We start from the raw sequence: 23,255 nt of genomic DNA, 5'->3' as shown, positions 1-23,255 counted from the left end.
CAGAGGAAATGAAAGTGTTTACCCACAGAGGCAGATTTTAAGCAGTTTTCGTCACAGCCTAGCTTTGACAAACCTTGACAAAAGACAGACTAGATCTTATAGTCACATTTTCCAGCGTTCCATGATGTCATCCAACAGGGGTGTCATGTAAGTGAATGTTCTTTGTTCTCATGAAGAAGTTTACCTCTGCCTGCGCAGGAAGTGATGCATTTTCAGTTGAAGTATTCAAAGCTGTTCATGTGAAAGTACTAATACCACAAAAATATTCCACCTCAAGTAAAAATCCTGTTTTCAAAACCTTACTTGAGTAAAAGTATGTATTATCAGTAAAATATGACGAATAAAAGTACAAGTACTCGTTGTACAGTAAAACGTTCCTTGTCAGTGTCATCTGAGCTACTTTATGTCTACAGCAGTGCATCAGATTCTGTAAGATCATCATATGTTAGCAGGGCTGCTGTCCTGTGAGCTAAGAACTTTCTCTTAAAGATATACCTCTTAGATGTAGTGGAACAGAAAGATAAAGTAGTAGTTAAAAGTAGTTAAGATGTAATTACTCAAGTAAATACAGATACCTTCAACTTGTACTTACATTCCATAACTGTTTGTACCAGAGGCTGAAAAAACAGATTCTTGCAGATAATCGCTTTCAGACTGAAATCAAGGTCAGATGGTTTTGAGATGTAGATTTTTTTACCCTGCCCCCTCTCCTCTTCCCTGACTCCTCTCCTCCCTCCTTTCCCGTCGCGTCTCGGCAGGCTGGGCCCCTCAGAGCCTCATTGTTGGTCTCCACAGTAACCTTTGTTGGATCACTCAAGCCTGGGCTGCATTAGCAGCACAATGCTGAGCCTCCACTAGTTTTCTCTTCTTTCTCTTCTCTTCTCCTTCCCCCTCTGTCTCCCCAGTCATTTCTGTATTCATGTCCTCCAGTTTCTCTCCTTTGGTCCTCTGTATTTTTTTGTTGATTTTCATGAGTTTCCTTCACCTTAGCAGTCTGTACAGTTTTGTGCTATTTTACACATAATTCTGCCAGATAGTGAAGATGTCTTCACTTCAATCTTATCCTTATAGATTCCTTTAGCATTTGTCGGTCGCAGGGGGGTGGGTGTTCTTATAATGCATATTCATTATGGCCATATTCCTCTGAGGCACACAATGGTACTGGTCCAGTCAGCATTGTTGCTACCCCCAACAGTCACAACTCTGAGGAGGGGAGGGGTCTGTAGATACATGCATGTGTGTTTAGACAGTCTCAGACTCAGACAGCACCCAAGACAAGGTCTTATGGGAATGGGGTGGGGGCGACGGTGAGGGGTGTGGTGCAAGACAAAGAAACGAGTCAGCAAACTATCAAAGATTGATCACACAGTGGTGCGAGAAATCAGGCCAACACCAGAAAGAGAGAGGAAGGTCTCTCTCTCTCTCTCTCTCTCTCTCTCTCACACACACACACACACACACACACACACACACACACTGTCCTTCTCTGATACACACACACAGTAAAAGTAAATATTGACAATCCTAAGGGGAGATGCAGTTAAGAATGTGTGCTGTCCCTTGCTCTCTTTCTCCAGTGGGGGGATTATAGGAATGAGACAAAGGGAATGAATGAGTTGGCGGTGGGGGTCGGGGGTACATGGATAGCATACTAAGGAAAAGCAAATTAAGCAGGAAGGGGTGCGAGAAAGAGAGTCTGACTTCATTAGGAAGAGAGATGAGACCAGGGGAGCAGTGAGAATGTGTTAAGTTCACCAACAGGTTGCAGGAGTCCTCGCTGGAATCCTGTGTTGTGGCCCATAGAGGGAGCTGTGACCGCACACAGGGAAACATGGCTTTTTCACACTTTGAGGGAATATGTGCAGAGTGAAGCCTTGGACAAAGAAGAATGAGGGGAAAAAAATTAGACAATGTGGAAGGTTAAAAAGCATTCATGTTCCACAAGTGACATAGGCCTTGACGGATGTGGCTGGTGGTTGATGAAATAGGTTTTAACGCTCAGATTTGCAGTAATTTGCTAAAATTCTGATGATAACAAAGAAGAGAAACAGTGTGTTTGTTTGTTGGTAGGAAAGTGTGCGAGGTTGTGGGCGCAGCTTTATGTGTGTGACAATATGTTGTGTGAGAATGTGTGGGAGTGTGTTATTGTCTGGTGTCTAAATGAGTCCAGCTGATGTCCATCTGGGCCAGGGGGGAATAAGAGAGGGACACAGGGGACAGGGAGAGTGTGTGAGACAAAGCTGAGGGAGTGTGTGATCCGGTGGGAAGCGGGCGGAGGGTAGGAGGGTGGGTTTGGGGTCGCAGAGGGTCAAGAGACAGGGAGTCCCAGGCCCTTCCCCCTCTGGCATCTTGGAAAAAAAAAATCTTGTGTACTTTTTCTTTTTCACTGCCAACATTAAAATACTTCCTCCTTTTGTCTTGTTTTGAAAGCTCAAAATGACATATATAAGTAATTGTATAGTTTCTTGGTTATTTAAACAAGTAATTCAGTCAAATTGCTTTCCAGCAGCTTCGGTGTAATGACCCTTCATTTAATGTGGCTTTAGGGTTCTCTAACGCAGAGTAGCAAACCTCATCAGCGAGTGTGTGCACACTCTCTGTGCCGAGGACTTTTTTTCTCTTTGCTGTAGAGAGGTGTCAGATAGAATTTTTTCACACTAGCATTTAAAGTTCTAGCATCGTGACAGCCCCGATGCCCTGAGCCCTGAGTATAAAAAAGAAATGGCTAACAAGGTCTGACCATTCAACATCAGTGGGGCAACTGGAAAGTATGTTAATGAGCTGCATGAAGCTTATGGAGGATCAGGCTTGACTCAACACTCCCCCCATCTCCACCCTACCTCATACCATAAAGCCTTCCTTGCTAACACAGCAGGCCTCTTAAATATTAATAGATCCAGTGACTGTCAACAAGTGATTACCGTGTGTGTGTGTGTGTAAGAGAGATGAGATCACTGTCATCCTTTCTCACTGACTTGATCCAACACAGATCTATTCTAAGTGTTTCCCATCCGTCATCAACAGACAGCCTATTTGTAACAGACGAGGCTCTCTGTCTGTCTGCCTTCTGTTGTCATAAATAAATCTTTATGACAAGTTTAAGATCTTAAACTACTTTGACTGCATACGACAGCAGAGCACTGATATTACAGAGCGATGCTTGGACTAATCTCATCAACGTAGATGGAAATTTGATGTGATTAAAATGTGTCAGCTAACCAATGTCAGTATTTGGCTGTTGGATATTTGACCAAATATGGACGGAGTCAGAGCCTCCAAGAGATCGAGGTCGTCGGGTTAAACTGCAAACACAGCTGCTAATTCGGGTTGAAATTTTGTAAATGGGCACAGTGTGATGTGTGACATTTGTACCTGTGCAACAGTATTATTTCTTTTTGAACAAAGTAGGATGAGAAGACAGTCACACAGCATCGTCAGGCTCTGTAGTGGGAAAAGGGGAAAATATGCTTATTGAGACATGGATGCCAGCAACACATGTCAAACAAGCTGAGACAAGGCAAACAAAACACGTTCATTGGTAACAGCTGATGGTATCAGGACTGGGTGTGAAAGGAGCGTCCTGAAAAGGCTCAGCCGCCCACAAGCGAGGATGGGGTGAGGTTCACAACTTTGTCAAACACATGGTTGTATTCAAGATAATACTACGCTGCATTTGACAACACTTATGCCACAGTGTGATATATTGATATCCAAAATCTAAGACAGTATTATGTGTCATATAACCACATCAGTATAATGTATTATACTGCATCCACGATCAGCCACAACATGATTATCACGTGCATAATATTGTGTAGGTCCTGTTTGTGCTGCCAGAGCAGCTCTGACCTGTCAGGGGAAGAGACACCAGGACCTCATATGCTGAAAACTTTTCTTATTTTTTTTTCCTCTGTAGCTCAGTTGAATCCTGCACAGGTTCTGTGTAGACACCTGTGGATTTCTACATCTGTGTGGTTTTAACGTATTCTGTGACTAGTCCCACTACTGCTCTGTGCATCTGACCCCTGTGGCATTCGACTACTATATAGGCAGGAAAGGAAACCCACTGGTGTTGTCTGTGAATCAGTTTTCCATTAACCCGTCTTCGCTCTGATGTGACCCCGACTGCACCACTATCACCTGGTGACATCTGTTCATTTGTATTCATGGCAGATTACATCTGTGCTTTCTGTTTTTCTTACTGTCCTTCTGCTCACACTCAGTGTTCTGCTTTTCTTCTCTGAAGTGTTTGAAGTAATACCCCGTTTCACGTACGAGGTCTTTCTCATACACTTTCCCTCATTCACACTGGTGCAGACTTACACACATTACAATGAGTCATTTACTCGCGTGTGTCACTCAGTGGGGTTAAGTGAAAGCAGCTTAGTGCACTCACAGAAAGCCTGTTAAAGTTAAACCAGCAACAGATCATCACTGTCCCTCTGCCTGTCACACAGCCTACAGTCTGTTAGTATGACTGACTGGTTGTCATCCTCTATTTACTGACACAATGTTAATTAAGAGCAGTGTTAGTTAACAGCAGATGTGTTATCAGACACTTGGAGCGTGAACACAGCCTTCACATGTCCTCAATGTATGTGCGTTTATTTCCTCCAGCAGTCATTTCGCAACTTGAACAGTAAAGACAGTCCTGCGCTGTGATGACTGTAACACCACACACTCTCGGTCCGCAACGTGTGCATGTGGGTGGATGTGTGTGTGTGTGTTTTGTTTTACAGAAGGAATATCCTCCCAGTCAATAAGTGTAGCCTACAATGGACTAACCTGCCCCTGACCTCAGCTGAACAGCTGTGCTTGCACATACAGCTGTTCAGCTGAGTAGGCTATTATCACCTGACCCCTGACATTCTGAATGCACAGAGCTACATATATATTAGGATTATTTTGCTGATTATCTTTAACCGGAGTCGATTCCTTGTATGTGTAAACATACCTGTTCAATAAATCTGATTCTGTTTGAAGAAGCTAGCAAAGGGAAAACAGCTAATGCTAAAGCTAGCCAGAGCTCAGTCCCGCTTGGGTTGGCTGTACTGAATATCAAGACTTGGCTCAAATGTAAAGCTCAAATTTCTAAATAGACAAGCAGATCACTACCATCAAATATCCTGGACTCTAAGAGCTAATGATGTTTAGTTTCCCTCGGGATCAATAAAGTATCTATCTATCTATCTGTCTCGATCTGTGTGTGACACGTGTGTGTGTTTGTCACTTAGAATGATGATGATGATGATGGGCTTTGTGACGAGGCGGATAATCCCTTGCATATGGCTGTGTGACGTCCATCTCTTTGAGCTCACTAAACAGATAAACTCACACACTGCCTGTTGGAGTCATTCATACACTCTGGTTGCTGGACAAAGTACTGGTGAAGTCAGACAAGGAGATACAACCAGAGGAAAGGAGAGATAGAAAGAACGGCAAGAGGAAAACACAGAGGGAGAACTGAGTTGCTTTTCGCGTGTTTTTCCTTAACCTTTGTCGGCACTTTGATGGGACGTTAATTAGCTGGGATCATTGGCTTGTTGTCTTTATTTTTGTCAGTTTGTGTGAAATGACAGTCATCTGTTTTTCAAAGTGAGTATCTCTGAGGTGGATTCTACAGGTTAGCTTGAAGTTTTTGCCGGCCCTTCATGTCACTGTCATCTTCTCTTGCAGAGTACCCACCGTCCCAGTGAAGAACCTTAACGGCTCCAGTCCTGTTCACCCTGCGCTGGCGGGTAAGAACTCGGTCAAATCACAGGTTGCTGCAGGTCACAGACTGAAAAAGATGAGAATCTTGTGGAACTTGACATTTTGTTCCTCTGCTGCTGTATTTCAGGGATCACAGGAATCCTGATGAGTGCAGCTGCTCTTCCCGTGTGTCTGACCAGGCCTCCTAAACTCGTACTGCACCCTCCACCTGTCAGCAAGAGCGACATCAAACCCGTGCCAGGTTTCGGCCACTGCTGCAGGAAGACCACCAAGAAACAGGCTCGCAAGGGTAAGCTCAAGTCAGGACTCTTGCTCAAGACTAGCCACAGATGCTTCAACAAATGTACTTCACCATGTGCCCGATAAAAGTCCGTTTATCATCAGCTTTTATTCTGAGATAGTGAATTTATGCCGTCAGTTTTAGAAATGATTGTATTCATTCCTTTCATTCTTTCCTTCTTCCGTTCCCTCTCCTTTCTGTCTGTAGGTAAAACCCCTGAGGAGGTGGTGAAGAAGTATCTGCAGAAAGTAAAAAGCCCACCAGAGGAGGTATGAGAAGTATTTCTGTCTGTATCATTCATAGTGCTAACTCATATGACACATAACGTTGGTTTCACATTAAATGATTTGATTCTTGTCTTTCAAAGGACTGTACTATCTGCATGGAGCCGCTGGGGGGTCCCTCTGGATATAAGGGTCCAGGGGTGGGGCCTGTGTCTCGCGCTGAGTCAGTTGGACGACTAGCACAGTGTGGACACCAGTATCATTTCCAGTGTCTGGTGGCCATGTATAATAATGGCAACAAAGACGGCAGGTAGACACGGAGGCCATTAAACTCTTCATTGTCTCTCTCTTTTCTTTTAGCAAATAATCACTCAATCTTGTCCTCTCTCCTCAGTCTTCAGTGTCCCACCTGTAAAACCATTTACGGCGTGAAGACAGGCAACCAACCGGCAGGGAAGATGGAGTACCACGTCATCCCTCACTCTCTACCGGGGCATCCTGACTGCAAAACCATACGCATCATATACAACATACCGCCGGGCATTCAGGTACTCCAGAAGAAGCGGTCTGGCAGTGGCGTTGGTTTTATTTTCATATCAGCATGAGTGCCTACTGATAGTAACCCTGTCCCTCTCCTTTCAGGGACCAGAGCATCCGAACCCAGGGAAGCCCTTCACTGCCAGAGGCTTTCCCCGACACTGCTACCTCCCAGACAGCGAGAAAGGACGCAAGGTAAACGCAATCCAGATGCAACCCATATGCAACCCATATGCAACCCATATGTATTCATTCGTAATACTGACACACATTTTGAATTGAATTTTTTTTAGTTCAAGGCTTTCTAGGATTCTCCTTGTAAATTCACCTTAATTGCCTTGTTAGGTACTGAGACTGCTCCTGGTAGCATGGGACCGCAGGCTGATCTTCTCAGTTGGTACTTCAAGCACTACAGGAGAGTCTGACACCGTCATCTGGAACGAGGTACCTAGCAGAACTGATACTCACAAATGAAATAGATTGAGAGGAGTTTGTGAGTTGTGCACAGCAGGGTTGTTTTCAGCTGTTAAGCAAAGCGCAACATTTTTGCCCTGTGTTCCAGGTTCACCATAAAACCGAATTTGGCTCCAACCTGACGGGCCATGGCTTCCCAGACCCCGGACACCTCGACAACGTCCTGGAAGAGCTCCGAGCTCAGGGCATCACAGAGGACGACGGACTGATGGAAAAGTGATAGGAAGAGTAACTAGGAGACATCTGTGTGTGAGGACAGAGAGAAGACAAAGAGAACTGGGCCGAACCATGAAAATAAGAGAAGCAGGAGGAGCAAAAGACTGAGACACTCACTCTGCCAGCACTTAAAAGGGGTGCGGGGGGGAAGTTTCAGTTAAAGAAGTCATTGATTTTTGGTTAATACTGTTCAAGGTGTTGATTAAATCACTGCTGGGTTCGCCTGTCAGCGCGAGACTGCCCAGACGTCACAGTTTTCAGGCAAGCACATCAGCTGAAGCAGGGAGGGAGTGTGCGGTAGCTGCAGCACAGAAAGAAAAGCAACAGAAGAATGGCACTCGTGGTTTCTGCTACTAAAATGATAGGTACTACAAGTGAGAATGAATCGGTACTAACATTTTGGACAAAAACAAGTTTACTTTACTGAGAGAAAGCATAACCAGGAAAAGATTTTAAGTAAGACTCCAGAGCAGTTCAGTGAAAACTGGGAAAGAAAGAAGAAAGGAAAAAGAGACAGAAGTTGGAGTGGTGGGGGAGGGGGAGTAGGGGTAAGGTAACAGAAAGACAGCCGGGTGGTGTACGAATGTAGCCTAGGATAGGAGTAGAGTAAAATTAACTTGTATGGTGCTTAACAGGTACTTTAGCTATTAAATCACATGTGAACCAAGAGTGATGAAGGGGAAGAGAGAGAGACCATGTGCTTGCTTTGTTCAAACCACCTGCTTGTTTGTGGTTGAAGTGTTGTGCTGTTGCTCCCTCTTGTGGTGACATTGATGAATGACACCTCAGTCTGCAAGCTACTGGAACAAATCAAATCGTTACTACGAGTGATCCACCTGTGTCATTTTTTTAACCATTGTTACTATAATCCTCATTTAATGTCATTCCATTCTTTACCTCTTATTTTTGACTTGATAGGTTTTTTGTATGACCTATGATTATGATTGTGCGTGAAATGACAAAAGACCAAACCAAGACCTAATCATTTGGGTCTATTTGGAGTCTTACTATTGAGCCACTGTGGTACAAGTTAACCTTAGCTATACAGGTACCAGTATTTTCATATCTTTATTTTTGTCCCTTTTGAGCGTTCATTGGTTTCAGTGGATGTGAAAGCTTTTGTGCATCAGTGAGACAAAGTGAGAATGTGATAAACACCTGATGAAGATGACTATTTTTGGAGGTTGCCTATAATTAAGTGCTGAAGATTTGCTTCAAGGCCTAAATGTTTTAGTTGCTTGAGCTTCACTGTCAGAAAGGAATGAACTAAGAGCCTGGGGCTGGTCTTACAGCCAGAAAACCCCTCAGATTGGGCAGAGGGTTGGAAGGTGCAGGACAAGAGGTAGAACAGAAGCAGAAGTTATGGTTTGGTGAGCCCAATGCCACACAGTACCAGTAAGGTTGCTGGGCATATGAGTACCACCATTCTTCAAATTTAAAACCCACAACAGACAAGGATGCTGTTGGCAGTCAGATCTGTTAAAGGCCCCATATTGATGTAAATGGAAATTGTCTTCACACGTGTGATCAAGTTAATATGGATTAAAGTGTTCTTCATTCTTACTTGGAATGTTCGATATCCAGTCCAAACAACCAGTTTTAAGGGATTCCCTAGATACATATTTCACCCATGGGTGACACCTTATATCCTACATCACACACAGTGTTTTGTGTTGTGATTTTTCAATAAACTAGCAAATCTTAACCCCAAGATTAAACCCACGGAAGACCTCACGCCTCATTATAACTTCAAACAAAGTTCGCCAGTTTAACACCAATGGCCGGGACAGATCACATGTGGACTTGCTCCTGATTCACAGCATTGAAATCTGTCCAGTCAGACCAGTTTACAGTACCAGAAGGCCAAACAAGTTTCCATGCTGGCCAATCAGAGACCGGCAATGCCATGATGTTCTGTGAGAATCTTAATTACTGAAGTAAATATTTGTATAGATCTGATTTTTCTAGAAAGTACATCTCAAACAGAATTTTTTTAGCACCTGCACCACAGAAGTGAAAGCAAAGAAAATGCCAGACTACAAAGGTTCCACAATGTGGGGCCTTTAATATGTGATTATTGGCCACCACAGGATAATAGGAAGCATCATCTCACCTGACCAACTCTGCTCTTCTTGTCTCTACCCCTCCTGACTGATAAAACACTGCCCAGTCTCTGAGTTGGGTCTGTAAATGACCCCCTTATTACAAGCCCTGTTGGTGTGTGTGTGTGAGAGTGAGAGAGAGAGAGTGAGAAAGAGAATCTGTGTACTGTGTATACTACCAACATCCTGTGTCCTCCTGGTTTAGGGTATTATTTTGGTACTCCATGGGAACCACATCATCCTTTATCTCCAATGATGGTACTCCCTATATGGTAACTTTTTTTATATGAAATATAGTTACATCTTTGCTTTTTAATAGCATTTTTCTTGACACTATCATAGAGTAAATTGCCTTTTTTTGGTTTTGTACATTTATTTTATGTTGTATTAATTATGCCCTTTTTCATTTGTTACAGTTGGATTACAGAGACAGTATTGTTCAATACAAAGTCTTTTTTCCATTGTGTACAGAAGTTAAGCTGATTCGCGTCATCTTTTCTTTGGAAAAGGAATTTGATGGTAGACTTTATCTGAGTGTGAAATGTAATGATTTTAATAACAAGTCAAACCCTTGTACCCTTGCTCTTCTGTGAGGTAAAGAATACTTTCATTTTCTGCATATCATCTGTCCTGCTGCTTTTCTGCACTGAATATTTGTGGCCCTGAAAGGTTTTGTGGTAGATTTGTTGATGGCTTTGGTCAAATGTCCACAGCAGAATGTTCAAATGCTGGTAAGATGATGAAAATGATTGTTCTAAGCATTGTGAGATGTTAGAAAATCGCCATTTCCTCCTATGTTGTAGCAGGTTTTTTTTCTTGCTCTGTTAGTCCAAACATTGCACAACGACTTGGGGAAACGCTGATTCTGTGTGATCAGTAATTCAGTATGTGATTTTGTTATTGCCGAGTTAAAAAGACAAATTATTAACATGAACCTCAAGTGTCTTTGGAAGAAAATAAAGGCTTTCATCCAGGGTGTGCAGTGTCTGAAACCATTAGAGCGATGTAGCGAACAGCTGCGACTAATGACTATGTCAGTTTTATCACGTCTTTAAATGTGGATTTCTTTCCCATCAGCAGTTCTCATCCCTACTGAAGGCAATACCTCCACCACAAGTCCATGGATAAGGGACTTCCATCTTGCTTATGGGTTGTAGGATGGGAAAGAGGTGATAAAATGTGCTGTTATGGGAGAGAGACCATAGAACATGGGATGAGAAAAAGCTAAGTGTATATAGTGCAAATTAATTGCTGGAGTATGAGTGATTAATACACGACAAAAAATAAAGAATGAATGAAACTTACCTGTTGTGTTCGAATTGTATCCGTCAACTAAGCGTTAAAATGTAAAGTTATTTTTAAAAAAAAGAGACACATATATGATAGATAGATAATAGATATAAATATATTATAGATATATATAATATTGTTAAAGATGTATTCATGTATTGTGCAGTCTCCTTGCAAAAATGCTGTGCCACTGCTTCATGCGCATGTCCCTTCGATAGCTCAGTTGGTAGAGCGGAGGACTGTAGGTGCATAAAGCAGTGATCCTTAGGTCGCTGGTTCGAATCCGGCTCGAAGGACATACCTTTTTTGCTCTCCACATTTGAGTAACAGTAAGTTTTGTACACACAGTTCAAAGGAGTCAATAAATTACTAGCACAGTGCTCCAAAGCTTACATAGCGCCCCTCGTAAATCATTTGTCCTACAACAACAGTAATAAATATATGGTTGAGTGTTTTGTTAAAATCAAGATATGCTTTGGAAAATCGATCCATGAGTCACTGTTTCAGTTAACAGGTTACAATTAAGTGCTTTGTGTAATGTTTAGGTGGAGACGCTGTGGCAGTATACTGTCGTCGATGGTGTCACACCTTCAGTGTACATATAAAATAGTACCAGCTGTTTTCACCATAAGTAATGTAACTGCTATGGAGAACAAATTACTGAAGTGTCAATAAATAAACAAACATTTAAAAGTTAGTGGTAAAATAGGATCTTAAACGTGAACGTAAGAAAACGTACCAAAAATCAAAATAAACAAAAGACATGTTCCCTGACCGGGAATCGAACCCGGGCCGCGGCGGTGAGAGCGCCGAATCCTAACCACTAGACCACCAGGGAAGTTGCACAACTACTTCGAATCGACTATCAAAAGGACCAGGTGCTACATAGTTGTGCCTCATGGCTCATTGCAGTTCTTGTAATAAGGGTAGCCAGCTGCTGAAACTTTCAGATGATATCGCTGTGCTCTCTCTTGTTCAGGGCTCACAGTTAGATCATGGTTGTTCCCTACCCCCCACCACTACTGTTTTCTCACTGGACACCTAACTTTACCCAATAAAGCATAGAAACAATTCCTCAAATCAGTGTTATGTTTGGAACATTAATGTGAGAAATTAGCGATGCTTGAGCTGGCTAGCTAGCCAGCCAGCATAATCTTGATAACAATGACTAACATTGCTACTTTGTAACATCACTTAACATTTCGGTAACAATTTCTGACTTTGTGTTGTATGAAATGATGCTCACGCTGTACTCTCTGCAGTTCTCTGCAGGAAAGAAATATACTTGATATCAGTCCAGAAAGTATAGTTCTTTAATAATTTCAATCAAATTCAAATCCTATGCACAAAAGCATTTAAAGCACCATTTTCTCTAAACATATTTCTTCTGACTGCAGCATGATGTGTGGTGGAAAGTTGTTTGTTACAGAAGGGAAACCAGATACCTCTTCCTGTCATACTTGCAGTCAGACTTAAAGGCAGTTAAAGCAGAAGATGTGCTGTTGCTGTCCAGTCTTTCAAACCCTCTGGTCTACCACAGCTCGGCGTAGTGAGTTAAAGCCTGCTTAAGATATTACCAACCACAACAACTACACATAGCTTGCTTTCATTTCTTTAGAAACTGACCACAAAGAAGGATTTTCTGTCAGGTTCTCACACAAAATGCAGTCAGTCCTGTGTGACTGCTGGTGTTGACAGATTGTACAAGTGATATTTTTTGTTATTGCTGTGTTTGTGGTGTTGGTCATTCAAGTGAGTGACTGACAACTCTCTGAAAGAGTAAAGCTGTTCTGTAGCAAATTAAAGTTAGGAGCATATTGCTTTTTATAATCTGCTCTTTGTAACTTTACTGAATTATTACATTTTTCTGCTACCTCACTTTCACAAACCTGTGCCTGACTACTACTACCTAAAACCAAATCTGTGAAAACCAGCTTTTCATGTAGTCACCTTAGTTGTAGTCGTAGTTGTTCCCACCCTCATTCTTTGAAAAAGTACCACCTGCTGTTGGTCAGACACAGTGGCTATAAAACACAGCATTGATACATTAAACAGGAAGCATGTAATGACTCACTACATTTATGTTTAGAGGTTGAGTAAGACGGAAAAAGCTGAAATCTTTTTTTTTTTTACTGTTTTTCAAATGCACCAGCCAAATTCAGTGTCACATTCTTAAAGTCTTAATAAAATAGTCAATGAAAAATAAGAGAGGTGAGGAGAAAACAGACTGACAGAAAAAACTGTATATTAGTATGTGAAAAATAGTCTCATCTGCAGTTTGTAAAAAGATAAGGCTGGCTAGGAGGCAGGGTGGGGAAATAATGGCTTGTTAAATAAATAGTGGAGATGTGAAGTCAGACCACAGCTGCAGTCAAACATCAAACCAAAGGAAACCCCTCTTCTGTCCTCTCCAAGCCAAGCAGAGTCTTCTAAACTGTCAAAAAAATACCATACATACAAAACAAATATTTCATAAACCGCTGTGTGTGCTCAGTGGACTGGAGCTCAGATAAAGACCAGGTTGATAAGATGTTAGCAATAAAAACAAAATAACGAAATAAAACAAACGCTACATTTGTAAAACCCATATCATTTTTTGTTTGAAATTAAAATAAGTGTGTAAAATATGCATATTTGCACATTGCCCTGTATTTTTGAGGATGCAACTTTACCTAACACACACACACACACACACACACACTCACACATTAAATAAATAAATAACCATGTTTTTGTGGATGGTGACATTCTTCATCATGGTACTTATTTGTTGATTGTCCAGTTAAAACTTCTACACTGTTGCTCCAAAGAGAAGAAACGCCACCACACGTTCTGTCACCAAAGCAAATTATGTTATGTCATGTCTTTTGTGGGGCTCATCCTGAACACCACTGATGGTGAGAGTAGCTTCTCGAATGAAAGGCTTGATGAATACAAACACACCGTTGTATTCACTGTCATATCTTCAGTCAGTCAGAGCTATGCAGAGTGCATTTACAAAAAAGTTCACTGAAAAAGGTCATTGAAAGTGGTTGATTTTAAAGACAAATGAGTTGAATGCTCCTCTGTCCTGTAATATCACAGGCGTCTCCTCATCACTAGCAACAAGAGACACACAACCTTTTGAAATAAAAGGCAAGTAGGAACTTAAATCAGGATTCGACAGCATGACAGGTGGTAACTCGTTTGGCTGGTCAGCAATAACAAGATTGGAAACTGGATCAGCTAATGCAGCTGGCTTCACATGCACTCTACAGTGCTCGTTATGCACAGTGCAGTTTTTTCAGTTACCTTTTAGAAAAAAAAAATGGCAGAAATAACAAACCCAGACTCACAAATCCTCAGCCCTGTAAGAAACCCTAAATGAGAACACCTAGCTCTGTCAAACAGAATAAATAAATCATAAAACTTTCAAATGTAATTCCTCTATCGCTTTAATGCTATCTGGCTCTGCCTCCTTGCCGCGAACCCTTCTCTGCTCATTTCCATGAAATGCAACATGTCCATGAAAAGGACATGTTGCATTTCTCTTCATCTGTTCATTTGCTTATTCAGAATCAGAATCAGAAGTCTTTATTGCCACGTAAGTGAAGAGGTTTCACATTACTAGGAATTTGTTTTGGTGATTGGTGCATACATAGAACATAAGAATGAGTAACATAATTTATAATAATAAAATAAAATAAAATAGAATAAGGTAAGACAAATTAAAATAAGATAAGTAAAATAAATATAGTTCTGGAGGTAGTACAAATGTGAAACTGAGTGTTTTGAAGGGTAACATTTGTCACTATTAACAGAGAAAAGCCAAAAGCACACTAATGCACTTGGACTTATGGCACTTATTTTATTGAACTCTTGAATATAATTTGGTTATCACTGTTAATGTTATGTACCTGTAGATGTGACACAAATTATTATTTTCTGAAAGACCTTGTGAAAGACAAGAGCAAAATTCACTTGTTTTAAACTTTAATGGTAACAGACAACATTGCATGCATTACTTATAACTCATGTTTAAAATGATCATGAGGCAAAGATATTAATCAAACTCATGGAAATTTAAGGTACACACAGTTTGTTCAATGTTATCTGACTCTCCAGACATGAAAATGTTTTTAGAGTTGTTCACGTCTGCCTGAGTGGCTCATTTGGTTGCTTTGCCACTTGAATGATAAAGATACTTGTGACAATGAAAATTGTTTTATAACAGCGTGTATTTGCATGTAACTTTTGTGGTTGAGAAAAATGTCAAAAGGAACTATTGGTTCCCGGGCATCTTCACTTTATCAAATCCAGCCCTCTTTGCAAAGAGTTTGGACACCCCTGCTGTAGTGATTAAATTAAGAGCCATATATAGAGAGGGTTGGGTTAATCTCTCTTGATAAACTTGTGCAGTCAGTGTCGCGTGTGAAGTAGATTGAATGAACGATTCTTGCTGGGTCTCTCGTGTTGCTGCTTGCACATTGAAGATGTGTTCCTTCTGAACACGGACGTTTTGAATGGGAAACACATTAGTTCAAATGAAAATCTTGTTTTGTATGAAATATGCTTCTTATTCTTCCTGATGATGAACACAAACTTCCTTGTTGTCAGCTGATAAAGTTGATAACTGACAGCTTCTACCCTCAGTGTGGACATTTCATCTCATGAACAAGAAATTGACATTTTCCTTTACCGAATTTAGTATTACTGCAACTAATGTTACTGGCACTGTGTGGAAGCCTTGCAGACGGCAGAAGACAGATGTCCTGGTGTGAAATGAATTATACAAGCATTACTAATATAAAACAAAGAAATTCTCGTGAAAATAATAGTAATTTCAGTAATTTTACTGCTAAGATCTTTAGGGGTTAATGAAGCATTTAACTTTGGGGAGGTTGGACAGGAAGCTGCGGTGATGATGCTTGTGTCTGATTTGAAACAAAGCTCTACTCACGAGTGACACAAACATGTTTCAGCTTTCTCACAAAGTTTCAGGTCTGACATCCAAAAACAACCATGAAGTTCCACATGATGACTTTCATCGTTTTCACAGGTAACTCTTTATGGACATAACTGATGTAACTTGTTAGTGTGATGTTCAGTGTTTACGTGTTGAGAGATGTGTGTGAATAATTTTGAATAATTTCTGCTGAATCTGTTCAGTCCTTTAAATGTCATTTTAAACCAAACCTGCATCTTCAACATTGACTGACTAATATTTCATTTTGGTGAAGCTGGTTAGAAAATGTGTGGATGACTGAAATGGTGCACAGATCCAAGTTTTATTTTCAATTTAAGCATTAATTCAGTATGAATTGAATCCACTTTCAATTCATATAAATAGTTTCTGTGGCATGTTAATGATAACTGTGTAAATCTTCAGTGTGTAATAAATGTGCCACCTTGAACTGAAAAAAATACAGAAATATATACAACAAAATACAATACAAAATACATAAACAAATAGAACCGACTGTATTGTCCATATGTAAACAAGCTAAATGGTCAGTGGTATACTGTTAGAATCTGTGGTGTTTATTAAAAATGACTCAGGAAGCATCACTTGCTTTAAGTGCAGTAAGTCCAGGAACCAAGAGAGAGGATTGTAATAAAACAAGCTTTAAATCAGCTTCAGCATCTTTTAATAACAAAATAATAAAAATTGTAGAAAAAAAAACGTTGCTTGTATTGTATGTTTGTGACTAAGATAAGCTTTTCCACTTAGAAAGGCTTATGCTCACTTTTGTCTTATTGCGTCTCGACTATCACAATCCCTGTTGAAATTTTCCAGTCAAGCAGCAGTGGCTCAGCTTCAGCTAATCAAGAATTCTGCTTCTCATATTTTAAGACCATTTGTGGGTCTCAAAAACTCTCTCCTCCTTTAACTAGTTGCCAGGATTGATTTAAAAGTTCTTTTCATAACTTGTAACACCAAACATGGTCTGACCCTCAGTTTTATTATAGAGCTACTGACTCGTTATGCTCCAAGTCATGACCTGGGAGCCTCTAACCTGTCCTTGTTAGTTGCTCCTCCGTCCAGGCTGCTGACTTCAGGTCAGCTCGTCTTTTGTCCCAAACCTCTGGAATATCCTGCTTGAGGAGATTAACCTCACCTTAACCTGTTACTGTGACTTTTGTGCTTGTTGTGTTTTATTTTCTTTTGTTCTTATTCACAACTATGATTTGTATGGTGACCCAAGCAGACAAATACAAATAAAGTTCTTCTTCTTCTTTTTCATATTATTGTTATTATTACCTGTCGGTCATGACTGCCTGAAGAGCTGTGTTCCAGTTTATTGTTTGTCTGTCTCTGTTTACTCTGTTTACTATGAATCTGTCAGGGATGACCTGCTAAAGCAGCACAGGAAGTTTTCTGCACATGTGGGAATCGTTTAAAAATGTCTTCATAATTTTAAACACTGCAGTTTTCTATAAATGATAACTTGTGACCTGTGCTAAACGTTGTATCTGTTTATATTTGACAGTGACAGTCTCATCTGATGCTGAGGAAGTGAAGAACTTGACAGGCACAGAGGGAGGGTCCATCACTATACCTGACTCTGTGATGGATGAGGGATTTCTCACCTTTAGAGGAAAGATTCTTGCTATGGTGACTGAGAGGAAGTTCAAGACTTATGAAATTTACAAGAATAAAGTTCTCTGGAACAACAACACTGGACTCTTTACAATCACAAGACTACAGAGGAACGACTCAGGGATTTATCATATTGACAGTAAAACAGGAAGCTTGTTCCCTAGAACTTATAGAATCACAGTGTATGGTAAGAAAAACTTCACTTGGTATAGTTTTGCATACTGAGCTTTTAAAGTTAATGTATTATCGTAAAATGCATTTAATGTATTTTTAATATTAATATATTAATATTAATGTTGGGCAGCACAGCACGTGAACTGAGCCTTTAAAGAGTGCTGTGTGAAAACTCTCCTCTCCAGAGGCTGTCCCAACTCCTACAGTGATCACACTGAATGTGAGTGCTGAGAGCTGCACCTTGCTGTGCTTTGTGGAGAAAGCTGAAGAGACGACTCTGTTGTGGTACAGAGACGAGGACAAAGTGAATCAGAGCAGCGTCGCTCTCTCTCTGCCTCTCACTGTACACCAACAGGATTTCAGCTCCTCTTATAGATGTGTGGCTGCAAACCCTGCTGAACAGAAGACTCTTCTAGTCAATGTTGTGATATCCTGTGGTGGACAGAACAAGATGGACGTCACAAGTAAGACTGATTCTCCTATTTTCATATTCTCAGTAAAACACAATGTGTCAGCGTGTTCTCCTCATGATGCTAAATGTTTCCCATAGGAGACACTAACACACGGTCCTGGCTGTTCCTGATTCCCGTGGTTGTCTTTGGGACTGCGGTTACTGTTGGCATTATTTTGACTGATGTGAGAAGAGAGAGAAAAAGAGCTACGACTGTTTCATCAGCTCTACACTGATGTCAGCCGCGTTTTAATTCTTATCCATCAAATAATAACAGAGGAAACACATGCTGCATGTGTTTTTTAAATCTGATAAGTTCATCTCTTTCTGTATACTGTGTCTCATCTCAAAGGAGTCAACTTTAGTGAAATGCCAGAGTGAGGAAGCTGTTTGGCCCAGTTCTAAATGCAGAGTGTGACTGGTGGAATAAATCATATTCCAGGAGACAGAGCCTGAAGGGACTTAGCCACGTTTACCTCAGTGTCTCAACCCACTGCCTCCAACCAAATGCCATCCACCCTGCATTAAATGGAAAACGGAGTCATCGTCAGCTAGCTGATAAAGAGATTGTGTCTCAAGACCAAACCATAACTTATCAAAAATATGACTTTAAATTCATAAAAATGTTGTTTTGGATCTAAATTCAGAATGTACTTTTGCTGAAAAAAGCACAGCTGTCAGATGTTAACCTGCCATCTTGCGTTTTCAGCTTGCTGTGTAGATTTTCTTTTTTTGCACCAGATGTAAAAAAACAGCACAAAACCAAATCTGATATAATACAGTTTAACAATGAGTGTGATGTTATTGCTCTCTAATCTGTTATTGCTCTTATCTTTCAACCCGCAACTAATGTTTTGGCCACTTGGGGGCAGCAGAAACAAGAAAAACATTGACATTAGTTACTTATTTACAAATCTCGCAGACATGAGGCAACATTAACGATCATTTGAAGCTGAAATTGAACCAAAGCTGTAAAGCTGAGGGGAGCTGCTGATTCAGGTGATGTCTCTCATACACTGCCCTGTTGCTGTAAATACTCTCAGCACCATTAAGTCCTCTTTGCTCCCAGCTGATGTAGAATTCCTTGTACAGTACAGTATGAGAAAGCTGACTGAGTGACTGAGCAATAACATTGATAATATGAGATGTCTGCCTTGTTCTTGTTCAACACGGGATCTGCCTCCTTCAAACTGTCTCCACTGCCTTGTAGATGGTTTTGCTTCTGTCTCTTTCAATATCTTCTCATCTCTGTTACAGCCCACAGCCGTCATGACAACAACACATTTCTACTGCTCTTAAAAATGAATGTTGGACATGAAAACTTTGTCTGAAATACAAATATGCTGCAGTATTAGGAAGCTGCAACACACATTACTGATGGTTCAGGTCAGCTGGCAGAGCAGCAGCCCCCTCTTGTGTCCCGTCCTCAAAACATCTGTAGTGTTATAAAACTTTACACGCCTTCAAATATGTAATAACAAAGTAAAGGACATGACTAGAGACTGAGTCAGATGTTCTTATTCATTTATTTATTCAGCTTGAGCAGCATATATACACTTCTGTATATATTGTGACGTGATATTTTTGCTTGAAAAATTACCTTTGAATCAGTCAGAAAGGTTGTCATTGATTTTTGTTTTGGTTAATCAACTTACCAGTTAATCAATCAACTGTTGCAAGCTAATACATTTTTATTTTCTAATTAAATCACTAGTTCCTTGCATGTTTTGGGTTGTGACCCCAACCAAAATCAAGTTCTGCCTAAGAGTCTAAAAACTTCATAGAAATTTGTGTGGCAGAGTTTGCTTTTTTCAAGGATTCAAGGAGCTTTATTGTCATTTTACACATGTAGAAACATGAGGTGGAACGAATTTAGTTTCCCTGGTCCCGGTATAAGCCCTATAACCTACAATACTAATGTTATAAATATAAAAACAACACTATATAAATATAAAAACAACCAGAATAAAAGATATAACCAGTGAACAGGGAACAGATGGCACCAATATTTACAGCAGTTAATGTAAATGTTCTCTTTTCACAACATCTCAAATTTATCCTGTGACCTTTTGGAAAGACCCAACCGCTAGTTTGGGACCGCTAGACTAAATTACCTCACTGTATATGAAGTTTATGTAATGGAGTTCAAACCAACCAGCTACAACAGTAACATGCACAAGTATATTTTGGTGATAAAAAAAGACACAAATTCAAAGCACCATCGAGCTGTGTTGGATGAATCCATTGGTTACGATGATCCTTTCATAAAAGATAACTGAAATGTTAATGGCTTGATAGTGAGGAAGAACAGAAAACCATTTTATCTGATGCTCACAGTTCTTACCAGTCACAACAGGGAGGACAGTATTGTTATTATCTTGCTTGTGTGTGTGTGTGTGTATGTGTGTGTACCAACATGGCAAAATGGGGTCAAGGAGAAACTCACTGGTGATGGTTTTGTCACGTGTTTAAATCCGTCTATGGACAGATTTTGTCAAAGGGATTTTGTCACCACCGTGCAAGGTGCAGTAAAGAAACTTTTCAGATGAGTGTCTGAATTAATACTGAAAATGAAACATGACATTCAAAAATAATTGTTAGTTGCAGTCCCGCTGAGTACTCAAGTAATACTGTAGGAATGACTACAAAGTGTGATAGTCCATGTTACAAGAAGCGTCTCCAGGATCACATTTTGCCATCACACACACAAGCACACACCAAGAACAACAAGGTTAACACAACACCAGCCATGCTGCCATAGCTGGTAAATATAACAGAAACACTGGCCATATTTTAAATTCTTTATTCATATAACCCAAACACAGTTTAGACAGCTTCAAACATTACTTGAAAACTTTTTTCAAAGACAACTTTTCAAACATGTCTTTCATAAATCCAGTAAAGAAAATAAACCCATTTCTTATATGCATATGCACATGGTCCTAGCTGGCCACTGAACAACCTGAGGAATCTGAAAGACCTGAGAAATTTACATTCTTCAATTCTTAAATTTCAACCAAAAATACAAAGTAAAATGGAGAGAATCTGTATTTTTTCCACCAGACTAATATTCTTGAAGGCTTTGGAGTAGCAGAGAAAATAAAAAATACAGATAATATATTAAAGTTAAATGTGTACTTGGAATGGAAAATAAGAAATTATGACAAGTAGAAAAATGCAGTAGACCCAGCAGATGAGCAGAATATTGCCATCAAATTCACTGAGGACAGGAAGAAGCTGAATAAGCAGAATTTATTCATATTGTTGTGAAACAGCATGTTCTGTAGAGCACTGGTACATACAGTAACTGTCTTACAACTATGTTAGAGGTAATCAACAGAAATATAAACAGAAATGCTGTCTGTGTAGATTCTCAGTCATCCAGGCCATCTTGTGTAGAAGAGCTTAAATTGGGTCAACTGGATTTCAGTTTGAAAGTGAAGGCGTTTCACCTCTCATCCAGAAGGCTTCTTCAGTGCTGATTCACTGGCTGGGAGTCCCAGGTATTAAACCCAGACAGGAGACCTGCCCAGCCAACATGTGACCACAAGGTGGTGAATGGGTCGTTGTCACACACAGCCATCATGTGACTTGTTAGAGTCTGATGTGTCCAGGTGTGAATGACTCACCTGCCCTCCCAGAGCCACAGTGTGGCTCGTCGTCGGTCATCAGCCCACCCTTTCATCATGTGACTTGTAAGGTTCACATGGTTCCCATAACAGAAATATTGTGATGTTGATCAGTCAAAGTGAAGTGCAAGAAGTGTTGTGTATAGCAAAGCCTCTGCTCACTCTGATACGTCACCCGATTACATCATACAACCCCATTCAAAATCATTTAGAACAAAGCATTAACCCTCTGGAGTCATTGTCTGTTTTTGACTACTTGTGATTTTACCTTTAAATTTCAGCTTAAAAATGGTTTATGTTGCCTTGCCTATAAATTGTAAATCTCAAAAAAATTCGCAAACAACAACAAGTTATTTACAACTATTCACCTTAAAATGCAGGAAATGCCTCAGGTGTTTTTTGTACAGCTATTTACAACACAATCAGGTTTATGAAACGTAAAACTTATTTATATTATTTCTAAAAACGCTGACAATGTTCAGAAAAAAGCATCGCGTATGTTAACTCAGGTTTTACTTGACAAAATGTTACAAAATTTAAAAACTTGTGTTATTGTGTTCAATGCTCTATGTAAATCAATTCATTTGAAGGTAAAACTGAATGTGAGTGCATCCAAAAATTGGACAGGAAACAACTATGTGTGCACAGCTGTAGTAGGTATGGGGGGTCAAAGTCAAACCACAAAGTCAGTCTGTAAACTGTGATGGACTTTGACAGTTTGTTTTGTTTTATTTTTCAATGAAAAGGAATCATGGTATGCACAGATATTCCTTTCAGGAATGACTGAAATAAACAATGCTACCTTTGCTGGTCATTTATTGAACTAATTATTATTACTGTTAATTTAAATAAAGGAGCATGACAGTAATTATAATCCACAAACAATGCTCAAAATGCCCCTCAATATATTGCTATGCTACAATAGCAAATAATCATTAGTAAATGTAATCATAATCATAACTAAAGTCAACAAATTGCCATTAAAATTGCTACCAGTTCTATTACTACAGAACTGGTGTGTGGTTTGTTAAAGGGGTTGCTGTACCCCAGCAAAGGCTGTTGCTCCTCTCCTGTATGCAGGTGCAACAAGTGTCAAAAACCGTGCAGGCTTTAATATGACTTAATATAATATATAATAATTAAAATTAAGAAATTACAACAATTTTGGCTACAATATGCAATCTGGTCTTTATATAGTACATAACATACTTCTCCGTTTATATAATTACAGTTATAGTTGTACCTTATTCATCTATAATCTCTGACATGAAATCTGAAAATCTGAAATCTAAAAAAAAAAAAAAAAAAAAAAAGTGGAGCAACATAATTCAGTAAACTGAAATCATGAAGTTTCAGCTAAATGTATGTGTGATACCACATTGGTCCAGTAGGTGTCACCCTTGTGCTTTGGTTAATATAGAATATACTGTATACAGTAGTGTGAATTTCCACTCAGGACAGTTGCTACTGGTTGGAGGAGCACAGCTGTTTTTTGAGTACTACATTAGGCTAACTATATGTAACTTCAATTAGCTTATTGCTCTGAGCCACAGTAATAAATGAAGGTGACTCAAATGAGTGTATCA

At 40.0% G+C, this 23,255-nt stretch overlaps 2 protein-coding genes and 2 non-coding genes across 5 annotated transcripts in view; 3 read left to right on the top strand and 1 right to left on the bottom strand.

Annotated features, from left to right (window-relative positions):
* The window catches only part of LOC124065698 (E3 ubiquitin-protein ligase DTX4-like), a 30,681-nt gene extending 19,832 nt beyond the window's left edge, over positions 1 to 10,849 (top strand). For both annotated transcript variants that reach the window (XM_046401345.1, XM_046401335.1), the window contains exons 5-12: positions 5,677 to 5,738; positions 5,840 to 6,001; positions 6,200 to 6,261; positions 6,360 to 6,526; positions 6,611 to 6,764; positions 6,859 to 6,948; positions 7,099 to 7,197; positions 7,316 to 10,849. In XM_046401345.1, coding sequence (XP_046257301.1) covers positions 5,677 to 5,738; positions 5,840 to 6,001; positions 6,200 to 6,261; positions 6,360 to 6,526; positions 6,611 to 6,764; positions 6,859 to 6,948; positions 7,099 to 7,197; positions 7,316 to 7,447 — 928 coding nt within the window. In that variant the 3' untranslated portion in view covers positions 7,448 to 10,849. The remainder of the gene's footprint in view (positions 1 to 5,676; positions 5,739 to 5,839; positions 6,002 to 6,199; positions 6,262 to 6,359; positions 6,527 to 6,610; positions 6,765 to 6,858; positions 6,949 to 7,098; positions 7,198 to 7,315) is intronic.
* A 194-nt stretch (positions 10,850 to 11,043) lies between these two features.
* On the top strand, positions 11,044 to 11,131 carry trnay-gua. The gene is given in 2 exon segments: positions 11,044 to 11,080; positions 11,096 to 11,131. It is a non-coding gene; the product is annotated as a tRNA-Tyr (tRNA).
* A 470-nt stretch (positions 11,132 to 11,601) lies between these two features.
* trnae-cuc lies at positions 11,602 to 11,673 on the bottom strand. Its single transcript has one exon. It is a non-coding gene; the product is annotated as a tRNA-Glu (tRNA).
* A 5,630-nt stretch (positions 11,674 to 17,303) lies between these two features.
* Positions 17,304 to 19,065, top strand: LOC124065621. Its single transcript, XM_046401148.1, has 3 exons — positions 17,304 to 17,602; positions 17,775 to 18,053; positions 18,140 to 19,065. Exons 1-3 carry the CDS (start codon positions 17,386 to 17,388, stop codon positions 18,274 to 18,276), a joined length of 633 nt encoding a protein of 210 aa, XP_046257104.1. The 5' UTR covers positions 17,304 to 17,385; the 3' UTR covers positions 18,277 to 19,065.
* Positions 19,066 to 23,255: the final 4,190 nt, after the last annotated feature.

This window comes from Scatophagus argus, chromosome 2, assembly GCF_020382885.2.
Source record: "Scatophagus argus isolate fScaArg1 chromosome 2, fScaArg1.pri, whole genome shotgun sequence".
NCBI classification, from domain to species: domain Eukaryota; kingdom Metazoa; phylum Chordata; class Actinopteri; family Scatophagidae; genus Scatophagus; species Scatophagus argus.
The sequence above is the reverse complement of the archived record's forward strand: the minus strand, read 5'-3'. Positions and strand labels throughout refer to the sequence as shown.

Excerpts from the sequence above, each read along its gene's own strand:
- LOC124065621 (XM_046401148.1), top strand. The coding sequence starts at position 17,386 with ATGGATGAGGGATTTCTCACCTTTAGAGGAAAGATTCTTGCTATGGTG. Across the intron at positions 17,603-17,774 it reads TTATAGAATCACAGTGTATG|AGGCTGTCCCAACTCCTACA; the intron begins GTAAGAAAAACT and ends TCTCCTCTCCAG. Across the intron at positions 18,054-18,139 it reads GAACAAGATGGACGTCACAA|GAGACACTAACACACGGTCC; the intron begins GTAAGACTGATT and ends TGTTTCCCATAG.